The following is a 20919-nucleotide window of genomic DNA, read 5'->3' on the forward strand; positions in this document are numbered from 1 at the left end:
GATTTTTAAAGAGGAATATTTCACCTCACATAATTCATGGCAAAAGCTAATCTAGTCTCTTAATCATCTTGTGAGAAGTGGGTATAACATTTATGCTATATTCCTTCAGTTCAACTGTCACTTGCATTGCAAAAAAAATATGACTGGCCAAATCACTTAGCTTATTGAAAACATCATGGTTTCACAGAATCTAAATGACATTAATTTTTTTAAAATGAGCTCTTTAATCCAAAATATGTACTTTACTTGAAACCCTACCAAGGAGAGATTTTATTAAGATTTCTTTAACTTACTTTGGTTTAATAGGTGGCATACCAGGTGAAAAGAACCACTTATCCCATTCTATGCAATCAAATACACCAGCTGCTGCCTTTTAGAAAGAATATCAACAATAAAATAGAAATGAAGATATATTTCCTATTGTATGGTATATTAAACCTTATATATGCATTAATGTTTTTTTTAAGGAGGGGGGTTAACAAAATTACATGTAAATTATATCACTAATGAACACATGCTTGCTCTTTATCACTGATGATGTGACTCTTGACAAGTTATTAGTAAATTGGACAGACATTCATGATTATCCTGACCATGTTATCTTTTCTTTCTCATTAAACTCTGTAAATATGTATTGTGATTATCAAAGTGAAATCTGATATTTGATAAGATTCAACTACTTTGATAATGAAATGAAAAGCATGTTTAATTTCGCGGGTAAATACAATAGTGAAATCACATAATGATGAGACTCACCTTTTCATGGAAGTATTCAAGAAAAAAATCCTTCCAATCTTGAGTAGTAAGACTTCTGTACTTGAATTTATCAATGTAGGCTTTCAAATATCCCTCAAACTCTGTGGTTAAAATAAACAACATCTCTTTTTTTCACTATACACCTATGCTTCTTTGAGTTTCACAATAGACTTGTAATGAATTCCAGAAATAGAATCAGCTATCTTTTAAAGGAAAAGTGAATCACCAGTTTAAAATTTCAGATAAGCACTTTTCAAGTCAAATTTATACAATTTCACAAAGGGACATAAAACATGTGGATATCAATTATTTACATAAATTACATAATTCCATTTTCATATTTCAGATAAATTAACAATCAGAATTGAGGCAAATATTGATCATAGATCAATGAAACCCTTTTGGTTACTTTCAAATTTACCCCCCCAAATACAATTTACAAATATTTTCATGCAGGAAGTAAACAAGAAACATCAGCTCATACCATTTATTCCAACCAGAGTTTCAAGATAAAATAAGAAACATGATCCCTTCTCATAAGGAACACTCGAGAATGCATCATCTGGATCAATACCACCCTCCAGAGGTGGAAGCAACTGTGTGAACTTGTGCTCTTGACCATATTTTGAAACCTATATAAAAAAAAAAAGTTAATGATTTGATGAAGTGTGTCAATCATATCAACGAGTAGGTCATCTTGTTGACTACAGATTATTTTCACATAGAAAAATGAGTCAAGTCATCATACATGTAGATGGCATCAAAGAGAATTTCGAAAAAAAAATATCATACCTAATAAGTAACCATGCCCACACTGATTTTTGGAAAAAGAGAAAGAGATATGTATAAAAAAAAGTTGATATTCAGACTCACTGAATTGTAGAGCTCCTTCCAGCCTCCGATGAATGCAAACTGACGATGTTTCTCACTGTTCATTCGTCCAAGAATCTTCCTCTCTACAAAGACAGTAAATCCTTCATTCAACCAAAAGTGTTCCCAGCTGCAGTTTGTTACCAGATTACCGGTCCAACTATGGCTGATTTCATGAGCTACAACCTGGTGTAAAATCAATAGAAGAGGTATCACTCTTTCATCTGAAGTCAATTTCATGGCATCCAATTATTTATTTCATTAGATATCGCCAGTACAATGTATAGCCGTGGGGTTATCAAATCAATAAAAAATAGAGGACAAATTTGTTCATATATTAAATATGCAATTCCTAATAGCAATACTACTGGAAGCAATGCAGGCATCAGAATAACTATATGAGTCCAGTCATTAAATAAGTTAAAAGTAGCCTTCATATTTAGTGTAGGCTATGTTTCTACATACATTCTTTAAATGTGTGGTTTACAATGTGTGACCAAGCATACTGATGTGATAGTCATTAGAAATAACACAAAAACTAATACTTGCTGATGACTAATCTGAATCTAAATAGTAACAATAGCAATAGATTATGATGCCATACTTACATTAGCTAAGGAGCGATCTCCTGCCTGGAGAAGATTTAAAAAAAAATAATGTCCAATAAAGTTATTTGTAATTTTTATATTTAGCTAGACTGTCAAATATAAACATTACAGTAAAGATTACGACGATAACAACAAGTATAATAAAGATAATACCTAAAACACTATAAGGGGAAGACTGGACACTTTGGGGATTCTTTAAAATGCTCATTTTGTTCATAGGGAAGGGCGCCCATTAGCGTTGGGTATAGAGTACATCTTCATACATTGGCACGCAGCTGTGTGGGGATAATGACAGAGAGGGTTAGGGAGAGGGGCAAAATGACAGTGCTTGGGGATAATTTCATCTCCCATTTCCTAGCAAAAAGACTCTGAGATATGTTCATCTCGAATTTTATTATGATCTTTTGACGAAAAGCAAAATCTTGAAATGTCAAAATCGCCACTTCCTTCACCCCTCCACCACTTCCCCTACATTTTTTATACACAATCCCAAATGATAATATGCGAATGTATACTTACCCAACACTGTAGTGCGCTCTCCCCAAGCATTTAACGCGCTCTACTGACTGGCCAGTCTTCCCCTTGTAGTGTCTTTAATAACACTAACAATAATAAAATAGCAACAATTATGGAATTACAATACACATTTACACATGCACATAATATGTCACATGTATTCACAAAGTAGTCAGAATGTAAGCCTTTCATTGGCCCACTAGAATAAATGAATGTTATTTTTGTAACATTTGTATTCTTTTTATATCGATCACACATATATTATAAGCTTTTTGAATTCAAAATCTTTGCTAGTTTGTTACAATGTTACAAATATATGTTCTAATTTTATTTCACATGCTTGAGCAAGTTGGATTCTAAACAGTGTGCAGTTCACATTTTATTAACTCTAAAATTGCCAAATCTGATATTTCACTTTAGACTTATATTTTTCTTTCAAAACATTAGTCATTAAGTCAAATCACCACTCCCACATTCACTCATGAATCAAGTTTAATTTCAATTTATCCATATGAATTATTAACTTATTATGAAGATGAGTCATGACATCTGGGCCTTTGACCTTGAAATACTAATCAAGGCATATCATAGTCACTCTCATATGCAAACATGAAATTGAAAGATGATCCTTCAAAAGGTTCTCCATTTATCACAAGAACCTCTGTGAACTTTCACCTTGTAACAAAAAACAGATGATTTTTTTTAATCATATATGGGGGATGTTGAAGTTGATCTCTCAAATAGTTCTTTAAGGACTGCAAAAAAAAAATTCTTCCTGAATATAAAATTGCTGTCACCTGTGACCTTGACATTTTACATTGTGACCCCAATCTACTCAGAATACCTTCACATCTTTACATGAACCAATTTAAAGTTGATCCATAATAGCTCTGTAGTTATCATGAGAATAAAGATGATACACACAGTGATACCATAATTGGTGCTTACCAGAAGGGTAGGTGTGACAAAAGTGAGACAAGGGTTCTCCATACCTCCATATGGAAAGGATGGGGGTAAGATAAGAAGATCATACTGACCCCACACATAAGGACCAAGCAAAGATTCAGCTGTAGCTAGCATGTGTTCAGTCTGATATCATAAAAATAATTGAATAAAAATCACTATTAATCTCCATTTTTATGTAATATTCACATACAACTAATGAATTTTTATTAAAAAGTATGTATAATTTATTTCATTCAATATTGAATTTAAACCTGAACCTGGAAACACAAGTCACTAATATATATGAAAATCAATCTTATTGTTTACAACCATAGACACATTTTCAAATACTTTGATCAAGAAAGTATCATATTGATGCACAGGCTCTGATGACAAGCAGATTATTGTGATTTGTTTGGGATTCCTGATAATCTGATGTCTATTTTACAATGAGTCCAAAATGCAAGTGCAAGACTCAGCTAGTACTTGCCAAAGTTCAATTCCACAACACCTATTCTGAGAGAGCTCTACCAAGAGGTAAAGGGATTTCATTCAAAATTCTGTTATTACATAACAGTCAAAGCCAGCGCACTTTCAGAGATTAATTATTGTTTCAGGTCACCCTTCGCAAAACAAGTCACACTTGGCAATTGCACATTTGTGCTTGCTGACCTCAAACTCTAGAATAGCTTGCTAATTGATATAAGAAGCTCTCCATCACTATCTATCTCCAAATCTAAATTCAAGTCCTATATCTCATAAGTTAAGATTTTTTTTTGAGAATCAAGAAATAAGGACTCGCAGCCAGTGTAGCTGAATATATTCATATAAAAGCTGTGCTGGACAAATGTGTGTGTATCATTATGATTATTAAGTACTTCATAGAAAAGTGTAGAGTTTGAGCTACTGCATCACAAACAAAACATTGTGAAAACCATGTAAATTCAAGTAAATTTTACAGAAACATTCATCTAACTACAGTCCGACCTCTCTTATCCGGCCTCCCCTTATCCGTATCTCTCTATTATCCGGAGGCACACTTGCCGAGATGTTTTTTTTTTCTTTTTTTAAATCTAGTACAGGTACATGAGGAAATGAGATTTCAATCTAAACTCAATCCTATACATAAACCCACTCTGATTACATATATTTCCCAACATAGTCACCCTACACCAAACATATTTTTCATGAAAATATCTCACCCAAATCACCAAAAGAACTTTAGGAATGATAATTTCCAGTAAATCAGGGTGCAGCGCAAACATTTCATCACGTTTCTCTTTTTGCTTCGCGGGAAAAACAACACGTCTTGCTAGCTAACTTTAGGCCTCAATTCGGACAGCGCCATCTATCATGTTTGAGCCTACAGTCAGTGGAACAATGGCTGACATTGCGAAGCTGCGATACCCGCCGCGATGATCTAATTTTAAAACTTGGTTTCATCCAGTCATTTACTTTCTTTCGAAGTATGCTCGATGTATACCTCAGTCATTTTAGCAGGTAAATTATCGAAGAGTTTTGGCCATCAATCGATTTCATTTAAATAAAAAACACTGCCTATAATTTGCACTGACTATGCAGTGAATATTGTCTTTACCGTACGCCCACTACAATAGTGCAGTGTAGCTTCCGCCGGTGGCCTGGGGAGGCAGCCAGCAACGCAGCTGCATGTATTTAATATTGGGTCTCCCAGATCCGGATAAATCCCTTATCCGGATTGGTGCTGGTCCCAACGTGTCCGGATAAGAGAAGTCGGACTGTATATGAAAACTTAAATATGCAGTGAATCATACCTCACTAAATTCAAATGCTGCTCTATCGACAAATTCTTTCTCTGACCAAACTCTAGACCTTGGCCCTATTTGTCTATAATGCATAAATAAAAAGATAACATACATTTACAATGTCAAATATGGAATCTCTATAAATATTTGTGAGGTCTTTTTTATCATCACAATTGTTCAAGCCAAATTAATGTTTTCTACCAATGAAACCAATAAATGATAGCAAAATTATTCATTAGTTTGAAATATAAAAACAACAATCAATCAGTTCTTTTATTGGTGAATATCAAACATTTACTTTTCTGCTTGCAAATGTTATTACAATACAGCCATTCCTCTTGTACAAACCCCAAAATATATTTTTAAAAATGAACATGATATTTTAAAACAATATATTAATACTTCAAAGAGTTTACCTGCTTTCTAATGCACCAACAACAATTGCTATCAGATAGCTAGGCATTGGGACAGTCTGTCTGAAGGTATAAGTCTTAAGAGAATTATCTATTGCACATGGCTCTTCACCTGTCCTCACCGCACTCATCAAACAAACAAGATCGCATGGAACAGTCACCTACAAAAATCAAAGGTATACATGTAGATTTAACTCAATTGACTCCATTCACCAAATCCCATTTTCATATTCCTCATATGCATCAAAAGTGGTCTTGATACACAGGGTGTTTCCGAAAAAGGGGAAACAAAGTTCAAAGGTCAGCTATATAAAGAATACATGGTTTATTCTTTTGATTTCTATACTTCAACAAAGTAACTCATCACCTTTAATTTGACACCTTCATAAATGATTGCATCACCATTGTCATAGATCATAGAGGTAGCTAGGGTCCTTAGAAGGTGAAGGGTACAAAACCCACCTTTTCAAAGTCTTTTTAATTACAAAACCAACTTTTCTGTGTTTTGTTATATCATTCTGAACATTGAATTTAATGAAATGCTAAATCCTCTGTTCACTTCGTGAGTGACTGTCATTTACATCTACCGACTAGCTCCATATCTGGTGAGTATGAATTAATATCTTGCAGCAAAGAAAAATAAAAAATATAATTTTCATGTTTTATCATCTTGCTGATTTCTTTAAATATAGGGCATAGATACAAAGGGATGAAATACCTTGGCTTCATAAGTTGCTTTCACTGAAGGGCTGTCCTGACAAGGAAGGATACTACGAGCATGGATGGCCTGAATTGAAAGGAGACATCATACTCCGTAATCCACATCATTTATATTACAACAGCAAAGTAAAGGGACAAGTTACAAAAATGTGGTTCGAAACTTTATTCTATACAGGTTTATCATCTCGATGACCTGAAGACTACATAAAGCTGCGAACCTAGTAATGACTTAAGTCTCCTGGAGACTAGTCAGGTCAGCCTTGATAAAAAAAATGTTCTTCATCCACCGGATTGTCATTTAGTCCAGTTGATGAGTTTGCCACAAAATATACCTGCATTTCCATGTGATAATACTTACTCAGTTTCCCTTCTTCCCTGTAATATTTCTCTACTGTATTCAAAGTTGGGGATATGAATACAACAGTGACATAGAACAAGTAATACCATGGTCACATTTGTTCTACGGCGGCCGTACGGCGAGTCGAAAACAGCCGTTTTAACACTTTTGTACCAGCTAAGTATAGGTGGTTTGAATAAAAATGAATAAAACGGCTGTTTTTGACTCGCCGTACGGCCGCCGTAGAGCAAATGTGACCATGGTATAAGCAAAATATGGACAGGGCAATTTTTCTCATTTTTTTTAACCTAAAGCTATTCTCCTACAGGTCTTGGTGCATGACTTCTTCATCCATTCTAATGTCATAAAGACTAAGATGTCTCTCATTGAGAGGAACCCCTTGTGTCCCAGGGAGAGATCATAGAACAAGAAGACTGGCATAATGTCATAGTGGTGTTATGGCAATGCCTCCACAAAATATCATGTTGCTTGACCTTTACTTTAGAGAACATGTCATAAAACATAATAATGTGCAGGCTTCCATCATCAAAATATCTATTGTAATGTTACATTTATTGCAGTTAGTAGACTCTCCACAGCTTCATCTAGGTAAGACCTTAAGTTCTCTCTTGTTCTTAAGGTTTGCTATAAGTGCTGCAAGCATGTAATCAGTTGCAAAAGTCACTTCAACATTCAGAGATCAACAATTATGAAAATAATTCTCTCAGTATGTGATCTTACTTGGCACTGGCTGTAAAGATATGGGAATTGCTTGCCAGCTGTCTGTGACGGTTCTAACCAACCAATGGCAGAGGCTGATGAGGATGTCTTGTAGCTTATCTTGATGCATAACTTTGAGCCCCTACAAAACACAAATATATTTCAGAAATACCAACACAAAATACCAAATCAAGGATTGTTTTTTACATTTGGAAAAGGAAATAATGTACAATTTTCATAAGAGAATTAATACATACATAAAATGGGATATCGAAAGAAACATTAAAAGCACTGCTAAAAAAACCCTGTTGCTTTCTTAACATTCGAAGACCCCTATTTCAGGCAGTGTGGTATAAACCTCCTACTAATCCAGTCAATGCCTACATTAGATTAACATCCATTGTAGGCTATTACTATCATTTAATTAAATGTGGACCTTTCATAAAACGATTAATCTTTCATTGTTTAGGCATCAATATGAACAGAATATCAGCAGATCTATGAAAGGAAAAAACATAATTTACTTTGACTGAGCAGAAGATGGTAGTCTGATATTCAAGGGAGACCCAAGAGCTCCCAAAGGTTCCTTCACTTCAAATGTCAGTTTTTCTCCTGTTGCATCATCACTGACATCTGATATACATAAGCTGCAACTTGTATCCAGAATCTAGGCATGAAGAGAATACATTATGAACAGAACAATGTCATAATTACTTTTTAAAAGATGAAATGATTGATTTTCTTCTTCTTTCACTTTATATGTTATGTTACACGCCACCCTAAAAATCAACAAGAATTTACCCAAAATGATATTTTAGGTTTTATCGAGCTTGATAAACATATTCTAAGATTTGAAATGATAATTAAATAATGTGACTTCTGAAGGTTTCCAATCCATGGTGAAGAAGAATAGTGTAGGTTTCATGGTACACCATGTATCTTTCTTGGGAAATTGTTGGTCTGGAAAAGGACCACCCAAATTGGACGTTTTGACAAGTGTGTTCTTGCCATCTTCAAGACAACTTAATTTGAATAAAAATTGAATTTAATAGAATTAAAATATTGATCTTAAATAATTATTATTGTTATAATAATTTTTCAAAATCAATAATTACTTAAGATAAATATTTTAATTCTATTATTCAATAAATAATAATTTCAATCTTATTTCAATCTACGAATTGTTCGTCAAAACAACACTTCGCATCACAGCTCATTGAAGCTACGTCATATTAAAGCGGTTCAAGGGTCAAGCCTATTGTATGTGCTGTGTTTACATTCCGATTGAGGGATCTACACGAGATTTGTCTGGTAAGAAACCTGATTTTTTACAGTTATAAATTATAACTGTAAAAAATCAGAGGTTTCTTACCAGACTTGCACCTTCATATGCATTAGCTGGGTGAAGGTGCATACTAGATGAATAAAATCAAACAAATTTACGTGATTTCTAAGTTAAAAGATGGATTTCCCAGCCTTCTGTAATCCAGGGTTGGCTAAATCTGCATGAGGTCATCTTCGATGGTACATCTTCCTCAAGTGCAGATAAGATCTTACTTTTTATCTCTGTCCACTGACTTTCGACCGGGGTATCTAGAGAAGTCTGGTCCAAAAAGCTATCAGCAAAGATTGCCATCGCTTCTCTGATGGTGTCCATGTTTGCCTTCTTCCAAAGATAGACCTTCCTCTTAATTGGTCTCTGTATCTTCGCCCTTATGTCCGCAACCGTGAGGACCATATCATGATAACTGATACCTGGTAAGGGGATGCATTTCCTGATTAGAGATGGACGATTTGTGAGGAAGACATCTAGGATTGATTGACCTCTTGTTGGAAAGTCTACTATTTGGCTGAGGCATACGTCTTGAAAGGTTGCAAGGAATGCTGAGATAACGCCGAGGTTGTACTGATGGCCCGTCACAGTCTCAGTCTGCCAGTTAATGTCTGGCAAATTAAGATCACCCGAGATCCAGATGGCCGAGGATGGGTTGTTTCTTACAATGCCACTGATAGCACTGCATATTTCCTCCGCACTGGCTATGTTGTTATCTGGGGGACGGTAGAGACAGATAACTATTAGCTTGTGACCACCAGCGATTTTTATTTCAGCAGCCACAATTTTTGTTGGTATCAATGGACACTTCTGATACAATAATATCTGATTTGGTTGCGATAAGTACACCTCCGTACCCATCATCTCTGTCTTTCCGGATAGCCGGTAAGTTGTAATCCGGCAGGAGGATTTCCGAGCTAAGGATGTCTTGCCGTAACCAAGTCTCACTGCCAACAAAAATGTCTGGGTTGCAGGATTCAACTGCTTCCCAGAATGCTTCCTTCTTGTTCCGGATGCTCTGAAAATTTACAGTAAGGACTTTAAAGGACTTACAGTTATTTTTCTTGGATCTCCTTGCTCTTTGTGGTGATGAAGTCATGGGTGGCAAATCTAAATCTTCGATTGTTCCAATCGAGATAAACGATGAAGTATCTGAACATGTGCTGAATTCACTTTGGCCATCCGGAAGATCAGAGAGAACAGCAAAGCTGTTCTGACTCTCAGAAATATATGAGTCCAGCAAGGAAGATGAAGTGTTGGGTTGATCACACTTTGCGCAGAACCAGGTAACATTGCTGTTATTGAGACTGTTGTATGTGGCAGTTGACATTCCCATGCAATCTGTATGGTACCAAACATTGCACGAGTCACATGCAACAGCTGTCCTTTTCTTTGACCATCTTACTGCCTTCGCACATACTCCACATGGATACTTTGGTGTGTACGGTCCTGGGTGGCGCTCAATGTCATGGGTGAGGAGAAGTACACTAAGATACAGAAGAACCGACTTACTACTAATTCTGCTTACAAAAGTTACAGCATACATGTTTCTTTTTGGAAAGAAAGAAAGAGTTGGTGTTTACACTTGAAGTCATTCCGGCAGGTAGGTTTCCCAAAGATGTAAGATGGCTTCCTACGGTCAGGCTTGAGGCTGGGAACCATGAGCTGTTCCCAGGAAGTATGCCTGAGATGTGATTTCAAGGATTGATTTTTTGTATGTATACAGTTCACAACAAGGACTGGGACAAGTAGAAGGGCAGCAAAGATTTTAGGGTTGCCCATATTAACTTTAGGTGTTATTAATCTAGACCAGTCGATAAATGCATGTAGTATACTCACAAACATTAGCATACAACAAGAATATATTAGTATGTTATGTGTAGTCACTGTAGATCTATACTTATCAATGGCCTGTCATCAAGCAAGTTTCATGTTGCAAATGCAGTCACATGGGTTCCACTATTCTTGCAAACAATAATACAAGTGCAGGGTTCTATCCAAGTAACACAAAGCTTGTATTGTGTAGGAGGCAGGGTTTCAAAGAGTTGTAGGCTAATCCCTTGACAATGGAACAATAAGCGGCATTATCGTGCTTTCTGACTCCGGGGACAAAAAAGATCTGGGGTACAAAATTTCTAACAACGCCTATAATCTCGACAAAGGGTCTGAAGTTCCATCCGCGCTCGAGTTGGCTCGAGATCAAAATCTGTGCGTCCGCACGATCGAGGCTATACTTTCTTATCCTCTCTCTCCCTCAAATATCTCTCATTTTCTTTTTCGCTTTTCGAGAGTTGGCTTGGACTAATAAAGAAAAACATATTGGAAAGTGGTTTGTTTGTTTCTGCTCTTTTTTTTCCAGAACGTTGTTTTCACTGACGGGATAATACTGACTAAAAATAAAGTTTGTGTTTATCGATGAAAATGCCTCACACGTTGTCAAATCATTCTTGACTTTCAACAAACTAAATGAATATCAATAATCCCTGCAGCTCGATACACAGCTTTCACAAAATAATTACTTCAACTGGAACCTCAAAAAACCGAAAAGTTCTCTACTTCTACCCCCGTCTCGATCGGCCATTTTTGTTATGAATCGTAACAAAATGGCCGATCGAGACTGGGGTAGAAGGAGAGAACTTTTCGGTTTTTTGAGGTTCCAGTTTGTGCCCAGATGTCAGGAAACTGCCACTCGTCAGACCTTCATCCATATAATAGTGGTAAGTGCTTGATTTCTGTTTTAACTATTTATTCGGAGAATTATTTTGACCATACTTCACGCTTGTCAGGTGAGTATGCCTTTACACGTAAGGTCCTGGGCTCCCTGGGTTCACTCATTCAATGAACAAGGTTATGATATAACCTTGTTCTCAGTTACATCTCCATGTGTGGCAAAATAAGGGTGGCAATGTTTGGCTTATTTTCTCTTTTTTTATGGGACAAATGCTTGATTTTCTTACACTGTCAGTTTTCATTAGTTATTCATCATATAACTTGACTCTTATGTGAATTTAATTTTCTAAATTATTTTTTTCTTTATTAAAAGTAGAGATTGAAAAATGAAAATTTTCTTGCCATATTACTTTCTACCAATAGAGGGCGTATACCAAAATATGCCCAAAATTCAAATTTTTGAGCGCTTTGGTGAATACAAAAATTATTCCCAAGTTACTAATGAAAAATAAATTGCAACTGTATGGAAATTAGTAATTTTGGTCACAAAAGTGAAATTTTAATGATTTTTAAAGTGTGTGCTCAATACAGCATTGGCATACCATAGTCCTACCTGTAGATTCTCCACAGGCAGGATGGTAGCAGTGAACAAGTGCCTGGGTTAGGGTTCTCCTCACTCATGGTTTCAAATCGTCTCGTGTGTGAAGGATTCATATGCACCTGGTGCACGCGAATCTTTCACACCCTTTTTACTAAAATAACTATGACTTTACATCGTAGCTAAGCATTATATTTATGCTATGACACTTACCGAACCATATGGATCGTTTGTTGAATTCTCTTTGCTGTTTTTTTTAATAAAATAAGAGCATTTTTCGTGATCTTCACGTAGATGCCTCTTGATCAGCGTTGATATCAACTTTTGCCTAAAGAGGGCGTGCGATATTATTTCAAAGCCGGCAGGCACTTAAGAACCAAGTTTGAAAGGATACTCGTAAAATTATGTCACTCTCGCCGATGAATATTCATTAGATCGTGGTCGTGCGTGTTCAATACACACTGAGTGCATGCATGCAGAGAGTTTGTATTGAACACGCACGACCACGATCTAATGAATATTCATCGCGAGAGTGACGTAATTTTACGAGTGTCCTTTCAAACTTGGTTCTTAAGTGCCTACCGTACCTTTGTTTACGGTGTTGCAAGCTAGCTGCATTCTAGGCGATCAGCATTATTTTCTTGCTCGTTCAATCCACTTTCATCATCATCTTGTCAAAAGATGGCGTACTTTACCAATAAGTATATACATGAGATGCAACCTGTTGATTTTTGGTACAATTTCCTATTATGCGCTGACGACTTGAATTGAGAATGTTCGATACGAAAAATTGCTTTTCGATTGTTGTTTGCGTACTTTCCACCGCAGTATTAAGGACAGATCGAACGGATTATCCTGGTTGAGACTTGGAGGTAAGCGATAAAAACACTTTTATAAATAATTTCCAATTCATTTGTAAAACAAACTTAAATCATTAAAACAAAATTCCAAAGTGGAGAAATACTGAAATGTTTGGTGTTTTTCATTCCCTCACATTCGCGTGATGAATGAAAACGTCGAAGTCCACTATGAAACCACATACGTTGTGCGAGGTTAGTATTATGGCAGTGTATCCTATTGCCGGACACTTTCATTTCAGTGCTTTAAAAATGACAACTAGAGGAAATACAATCAAGAAAAATTATCACTTGCTATTCCAAATATTCCGAAAATTATGAATATGATGAAATTATTTTATATTTTCCAACCGTTTTCTTTGCACCGCACTTGCCGCATACCCCTCCGCGAAAAACAATTATTTTCGTGCGTGACAAATTATATTGTAATTCCGGACGCGCGCCGGACGGGTAAAAAATATTCTTGATTATAATGATGTAAGAAAGAATTGGTGTGATTTTTTCGGGATTAATCATCTCATGAGTAAATTCTAAGTTTTTGTATGCTTTCTTATAACGATTCTGAGCAGATCTTTGTTATAAATTTGCGTTTGCTAACTAATTTCCTTTTTTTTAATTGCGCGTTCGATATTGCACTTCCAAGTGTTAATGCTCGTTCATATCGTAACACTCGGTCATCAAGTTCTATCGATGCGCTGTCGATCATGACGGCTCTCCATCACGGCAAACCTCGCGCATGGCCGGGGTATACCCGGTACATTGAGAACTAGCCGTCGACGATTTAATCGATGGAGCGTACGAGATTGAAATTCGGCAAATCAGGTCCGTATTTCCATCAGAAAATAGATCAATTGGGATCAATTGTTAATGCCAAAACTGTGTTATATGTTATTTCAAGCATTTTTTGTCATTTTTAGAGAAAAATAAGGTAAAAATTATATTTTCACCTTGTTTTTGCATTCTCGTTCTTTGAATTGATCTGTGATATTGAACTGCGGAAGTCTTACGGTACGAAATTGATTTCCTACGCAGTTATATGCGCGTCCGGAAATATGATAGTGTCCGGTAATACAATACGTCACTATACTAACCTCGCATGTTGTGTGAGTGGGTTCTCCTTGTCTTTCTCTCAATAGGTAATTAGTTATTTGCTGTGTTTCTTTTTTTTCTCTACTGTAACAATGATTTATGGTTAATTGATTTTCATTTGTAGAATGTGAAATCACACTTGTAAGATAAAATTATGTGCAGACAGAAAGACAAAATAAATATCTTATCTAAAAAAAAAAAAAAAGTCCTCAGCTCAAGCCGCCTCAAGCTAGTACATTATTATGTCATGATTATTAAAATGAAATTATCCTGGTTGTGAGCAAAAATATATGCCTACAAGAATGATAAATGAAGTAATGAAACAGAACTTTCTTACAAATCGGCCTTTGCTTTGTTTACTTTTTTATGGCCATTTTAATGCTGATTCAAAATAGCCAGCATCAAAACGGTCATGTGGGACCGAAGAAACCGTAGTCGTGTCTACTTACCAGATTTGCAACTCCGTCTTGCAATGTTTCTAATGTCAGCTTCACATCCCCAGTGAACACTTTCTCTTTGAAATTGACATTCCATTCAATTGAAATGTGTTTGGTTATGATACCAGATATATTAGAAACAGAATTTGGATCCTTCGTACTGTCTGCCATTTTAAGTAACGCAACACCCGATCATATTCATACATGTATTTCCAGCTGTCCAGCGCGCAAGCATGCAAGGCATGCATCCGGCCCGGCTCGCGCCCCCCCCCCCCCGAATTAAAAAAAATAAAGCATTATCAAACAGTCACTATCACATGATGAGGATGTCTTGTAGCTTATCTTAATTGATGCGTAACTTTGAGCCCCATATGACAGAAATACCAAAACAGGCATTTTTTTTACATTTAGAAAAAATAACTTTCAATTTTCATAATGGGATATTAAAAGAAACATTAAAGGGGAATGAAACCTTTGGAACAAGTAGGCTTGTGTCGAAACAGAAAAATCAAAGAATAAGAACAAAGAAAGTTTGAGAAAAATCGGACAAATAATGAGAAAGTTATGAGCATTTGAATATTGCAATCTCTAATGCTATGGAGATCCTCCCATTGGCAACACGACAAGGATGTGTGATGTCACACATGAACAACTTTCCCTTTGATGGACTATAAAATACCCTGAAAATGTGTCTTTTTGCTTTTTCATATGGTGATACAAACTCTTTATCCATGATGTATTCTTTAAAAATCTGTATTACACGCCCTCCTATAGAAATAATACATGTTCTACTGATAGATGTAATAAAAGAGGCAATTTAAGTGAAATATATACTTAAAGCCTGTGTATAGCTTTGGTAAAGGGTCAATATAATGTGATCGATAATCGAATATCATCTAATATGACAGTCTTTCTGAAGCGTAGAGACCGTTAGATATTTTTCCAACCGCACTTCTCTGAGAAAATTTCAAATATTCAAATCTTGGATATATAGCGCCCTCTCTCGGCGATGCTTGTTTTGAATTTAAAAAATGGGCATTCAAGCGCTTATTTTATAAATTTAGTGATTAGATATCCAAAAGTTACAGACAAAGAACATATCTTGAAAGTTTAAGCCCATTCCATGATTTGGAATAGGATTTAATTGAAAGACAAAAACGCACAGATATTTTAATTTGATCGGGTGACCCGATCAAGTTAAATTTCCATGTAAAATTGCAAAATTTATCCTGTAAAACACATTTTCATTTCATATCCTCCACATCATAACTGTTATAGGGCATATCCATTCATATTAGCTAGCAATGAATTGGAATAGTGATAGGTGCATTTTGGTGGATTTACCAAAACTATACACAAGCGTTAAGTAATGGGGAGAGTTGTTCAAGAGTGACATCACACATCTTTGTTGCATTGCCAATGTGAGGATCTCCATAGCATTAGTGATCGCAATATTCAAATGCTCATAACCTTCTCATTATTTATCCGATTTTTCTAAAACTTTCGTTGATCTGTTTCTTTGATTTTTCTGCTTTCACACAAGCTATCTTGGTCCAAAGGTTTCATTCTCCTTTAAAAGCACTGCTAAAAAAGCGTTGCTTTCCTTCCATTTGAAGGCCCCTATTAGAGGCAGAGTGGTATAGGGGGTATAGATTCTAAACCACAGCCAATGCCTACATGCGCCGGGCTATTGTTTAGGCATCAATATGAACAAAATATCCAGTCAGCAGATCTATAAAAGGAAAGAACATAATTTACTTTGACTGAGCAGAAGAAAAATATATGCCACGTATATGAAAATATCGGTTCAATTAAGACATAAAATCTACATAGGCATATAATTATGCAAGTCACAAAATGTAATTAAGCTCGGCACGTGCAAATTGCAAAATATATGCAAAGACACAAAATATATCAAAAAAAGTCACAAAATATCAAGGCTCAAGATATAATAACGTTTTTGTGTAGCGCAAAATACATAAGCAAAGTTGCATGTCTCTAAGCGCTTTTTACAAAGGATCGAGTGGAGATGAAGGGGAGAGCACCGGGTTCTTACATTAATTGTGTACAAGTTGTATGTCAGGCACAAAATATGCAAGACTCCGAAAACAAAATAGATGCACAGATATGTAAGCCCGCGGGGGGCACTTACATTGACGAGTGGATACCTTGCGCGACCAAAAACACGTAAAAAGGATGTCTTTTCCAAGATAGAGCACGTACGTAACGTGATAAGGGTGTCAAAAACGTAAAAATAATGAAAAAAGGCATCTGTTTCGCTAGGAAAGTTATGCGTGTTTAGGGTCAAATTTGCGGGAATGATAAAATATAAAGTTTTACAAAGGATGTCCTTTTTGCCCCAACACTACGTGTGTAGAGTCCGATTTGCGCGAGGTGTGGAAGGTGGGGTCGTACTAAACCAATTGATGTGTAACTGGTAAAACCGACGACCGAATGACCCGTGACATGACAATAAGATATTCCTGTACTTGTTTAGGGGTTCATTTCAGGGAATATTTGCCAAGAGTATCGTTTTGTTTAGTACTTGTTAAAGGTAGGGTTTCACACGCCAATACTTGTTAAGGGGTCGCGCATATGGTATCCACTCGTCAATGTAAGTGGCTTTTCAGGGTATGTAAGACATAATATAGGCCTACGCGAGAAAAAAAATATTTGCTAGACACTTTAATTGTGTTAGTGTTATATGATTTTATTATTATCAATATAAAAAAAACTGCTATATTTCTTTGCTATACTCTCGATCTAGCTCTCTGATGGGGGTAGGCTCAAAATTGTGCTAGATATAATTACGGGGCGAACCCCCCCCCCCTATGTTCATGTTTGTCATCGTTATAACTTGTTCTGTCTATTCGATCCATATCGTCAGAAAAATATAATCATTGTAAATTGTTTTGTTTTTACAACCGTTAATAGAACCATGGACCTATTTCGTAATATGTCCATGATAGAACGGATCTGTATCTCCAAATCCGCCGGTTTACATCATCGGATCCAGGGGGACGACGGGCCCGCCCCCCTCCGGCCCCCTCCGGCCCCCTATTGGCGGAGCAAACATGGGGACAGAAAGGGAAAAAAAGAAAAAGAAGGGAAAAGAGAGGAGAAAAAAAGAAGGGGAAATATAAAAGGAGGAAGGCGAGTGAATAAAATAAGATGAGGGGAAGACTTGGAAAATGATTTTTAAAATCTTTCATGCCACTGTATAAAATTTTCGCTCGCGCTTCGCGCTCGCATTATATCTTGCTCATATGGAGCTTAAATATCAAATTTTGTAGTAAAAAATATTTCAGCTCGGATATTCAACTTTCATTATTTGGTTTCATTTACAGATTCAATGATTTTTAAAAACTCTCTGTAAGAATTTGTGTTTTATCTTCTGAATATTAACATTTCCTGCTCGCAAAATTTGATTTGTCAGGTACTATTATTTTTCTGTATTACATAAATTTTTCAAATATCCCTAATCGGGTCAAATTGTCAAAATGTAATAGATAGCGCTGCACGCTCGCATTTTGATGGGTGATTTGATATGTATATCTCAATATTAATTCTATAACAAACTACTAAAAATCCCCATTTCATGACAGTTTATCAAAAATTTCGGCTCGCAATTTGCGCTTGCATTGATTGTTGAAAATATAATAACTCATGCATCTTATTTTATAATTACAAAAGGGCTTAAAATTTTCAGGCCATAATAAATGAACAGATTATGCGCTCTCATTAGGCTTATTAAATTAATAAATAAGATATAAATTTAATAAAGAAAATTGCCCATTTTTTCAGAATGGAATATCGACAAGTTTCATCTCCCGCTTAGAAAGAGAAATAGGAAGATAATCATCATTTTCATATTGTTTGTTTGTTTGCATTTATTTCTGCGTTCAAAAACACAATACAAAATTATTTATAATTACAAAATACAAAATAATTCATAATATAAACAATGTGGTCATATTACATAATAAATACAAATAAGGATGTGAGTATAAATCAATCTTTTATAAATGTAAACATATGCATATAATGTAATAAATGAACGCAGGAGACCGCCATCGTGAGCAGTTAGGCTTGAATTGATGGCGGCCTCATAAAAGATTCGTGACTAAGATTGATATTTACTGACCAAGTGGGTGCATTGCAAGTGCAGGTGCTGGTGCTGTGTATAGCAGTTGAGTAAAATCAGAATATTAAATAGCGAATGTGAATATTTGAGTGAATGTTTTAATTTGGAGGGTGGGGTTGATAAGATTGAATGATAGTTTTCTTTAGAGTGGCTTTTAATGAGTATGGTTGAACACGTTTTAATATTGTTTGGAAGACCATTCCAAATGTCAGGACCATGGTGTCGTATTGATTTAGAGGCAATTAACAGTCTGGGGGGAGAGAGATGAAAGTTTCCGGATATGCGCGTTGGGTAAGTATGGACAGAACTATTAAATTTGAACGTGTTATCAAAGGACGAAGGGAGCAGATTGTTAATATATTTAAACATAATTATTAAACATCATTTAAACATATGATGACATAATGTTCTTAGAATGTCCCTGTCCTAAGAAAAAACTCAAAGTAATAATAATTTGATTTTGACTTGATTTGATTTATATGTCCCTGTCCTAAGAAAAAACACAAAGTAATAATAATTTGATTTTGATTTGATTTGATTTATTTCTGCATTCACATCAGTATCAGAATTACAATATACATATATACAAAGGTAATACATAAGTATAACAAAATGAAAATAGTCGCAAAGTATAAATATTGTAAATGAATATCAGCAAGATGTGTTATATATTTTTTCCAAAACAAGATTATAAATGAATGCAGGAGACCGCCATCGTAATAGCGATTAGGCTTGATGATGATGGAGGCCTCGTATGAAACACATCAGATCCTTTTTTAACTGTGTTCCATATCCACCTCATGATTTTCCTATAAAGTGCTTGAAATACACTGAGCTTAAATTGACCCTGTTTTCAGATTGGATCATCAAATATTTTAAGCTCGAGCTTCGCGCTCGCTTTATTGATTTTCATGATGAAAAAAAAAGGTATTTAGAATGCCCAGATTCTAGGTCGAAATCTGAAACACGTGCACGCATGTTTATTCAGGTCATTCAGATACGCAGCCAAGGGCGCCGGAAGCGATGGGGGGCAGGGGGGCTAAACGAAATTTTGTCCCCCCCCCCTTTAAGAACAAAAGTAAACGAAGGCACTTTTCTGCCTGAAAATTGTCATTTCCATTGTCAAAAATGAAAAAAAAATTTGCCCCGGCCTGACGGGGCAAATACATTATCATAGTAAGCATCGCGTCTTTCGACGAACAGTTTCTCTGTGAAACATATCTTTGATAAGCCCCTTTTCCATCTTATTACAGTGTGATAACGTTTAACCTTTTAATGAATACAATTCAGACTAAAAGCGAATGGCAAATTGATAGTGGTCCACCAATGATTAGGTTTATAACTCTATATGATGCTGGCTGTGTCGTCTAACAAACGCGCGGTCGCCCAGAAACGCTCAGACTGGACCCGATATCACTAACGCACGTGAACACTAGTTACTCGAGCAACATATGGAATCTATGTCATAGCTGCCCAGAAACCTTAACATCTCGAGAAACTTGATTCAATTATTTCATTTTTCAACTAAATATAAATTGAGTTAATAACAAGTCAGTGCCCTAAAGAAAATACCAAGGTCATTTCAACTCAATATAGACATGTTATCAAAAAATTATACACGCAGAATAATCATGTGTAGAGGATTATAATTTATAAGTTGTGAAAATGGTGAATCCCACTCGAAAGCATCTTGAGATAATGTTCAGACATGAAAAAAAATAAAATCATCTGTGAAAGTGTCTTCTTTACCGGACTCGTATTATCCGAGATATGAATAAAAATGTAAATATAGAATATAAAAGAAAAAAATAAGCGTTACAGTACTCCTCTACTATAAAAAAAATCTTAAGACATTTTCACAGCCCCGTATTTTCCTCTATTCCTTTTCATTGGCATGATTGGAAGGCGTTTTGTCTTATGCTATTTCAGCTCATATGATATAGCACTTGTGTATTTTAGATTCCAAAACTTTTTCCCATTACCTGTTACTAATCAGATCGAGATGGCAGCTATGTTCTCTGGTTCATCCCAGCTTTTCTTAATCATGGACGTTTGCAAAAATAAAAACAATCCGGGAGTGGGTTGGGCTGCAAGACCTAAATTTTCGAAGAAACTTAATTAA

General features: G+C 35.7%; 1 protein-coding gene across 2 annotated transcripts in view; it reads right to left on the bottom strand.

The window, feature by feature from the left end:
- LOC121410402 (leukotriene A-4 hydrolase-like) overlaps positions 1-14870 on the bottom strand; it is a 29102-nt gene extending 14232 nt beyond the window's left edge. Inside the window, exons 1-12 of one of the 2 annotated variants that reach the window (XM_041602463.1) lie at positions 14666-14870; positions 8194-8336; positions 7691-7811; positions 6611-6679; positions 5896-6053; positions 5489-5561; positions 3699-3839; positions 2235-2258; positions 1630-1812; positions 1241-1388; positions 757-857; positions 294-370 (exon numbers count right to left, since the gene is read on the bottom strand). In XM_041602463.1, coding sequence (XP_041458397.1) covers positions 294-370; positions 757-857; positions 1241-1388; positions 1630-1812; positions 2235-2258; positions 3699-3839; positions 5489-5561; positions 5896-6053; positions 6611-6679; positions 7691-7811; positions 8194-8336; positions 14666-14824 — 1397 coding nt within the window. In that variant the 5' untranslated portion in view covers positions 14825-14870. Of the gene's footprint in view, positions 1-293; positions 371-756; positions 858-1240; positions 1389-1629; positions 1813-2234; positions 2259-3698; positions 3840-5488; positions 5562-5895; positions 6054-6610; positions 6680-7690; positions 7812-8193; positions 8337-10841; positions 10943-14665 lie in introns of those variants that run through there. The other variant, XM_041602464.1, reaches the window with a different exon arrangement.
- Between the last annotated feature and the right edge of the window lie 6049 nt (positions 14871-20919).

This window comes from Lytechinus variegatus, chromosome 3 (genome assembly GCF_018143015.1).
Source record: "Lytechinus variegatus isolate NC3 chromosome 3, Lvar_3.0, whole genome shotgun sequence".
Taxonomy (NCBI): domain Eukaryota; kingdom Metazoa; phylum Echinodermata; class Echinoidea; order Temnopleuroida; family Toxopneustidae; genus Lytechinus; species Lytechinus variegatus.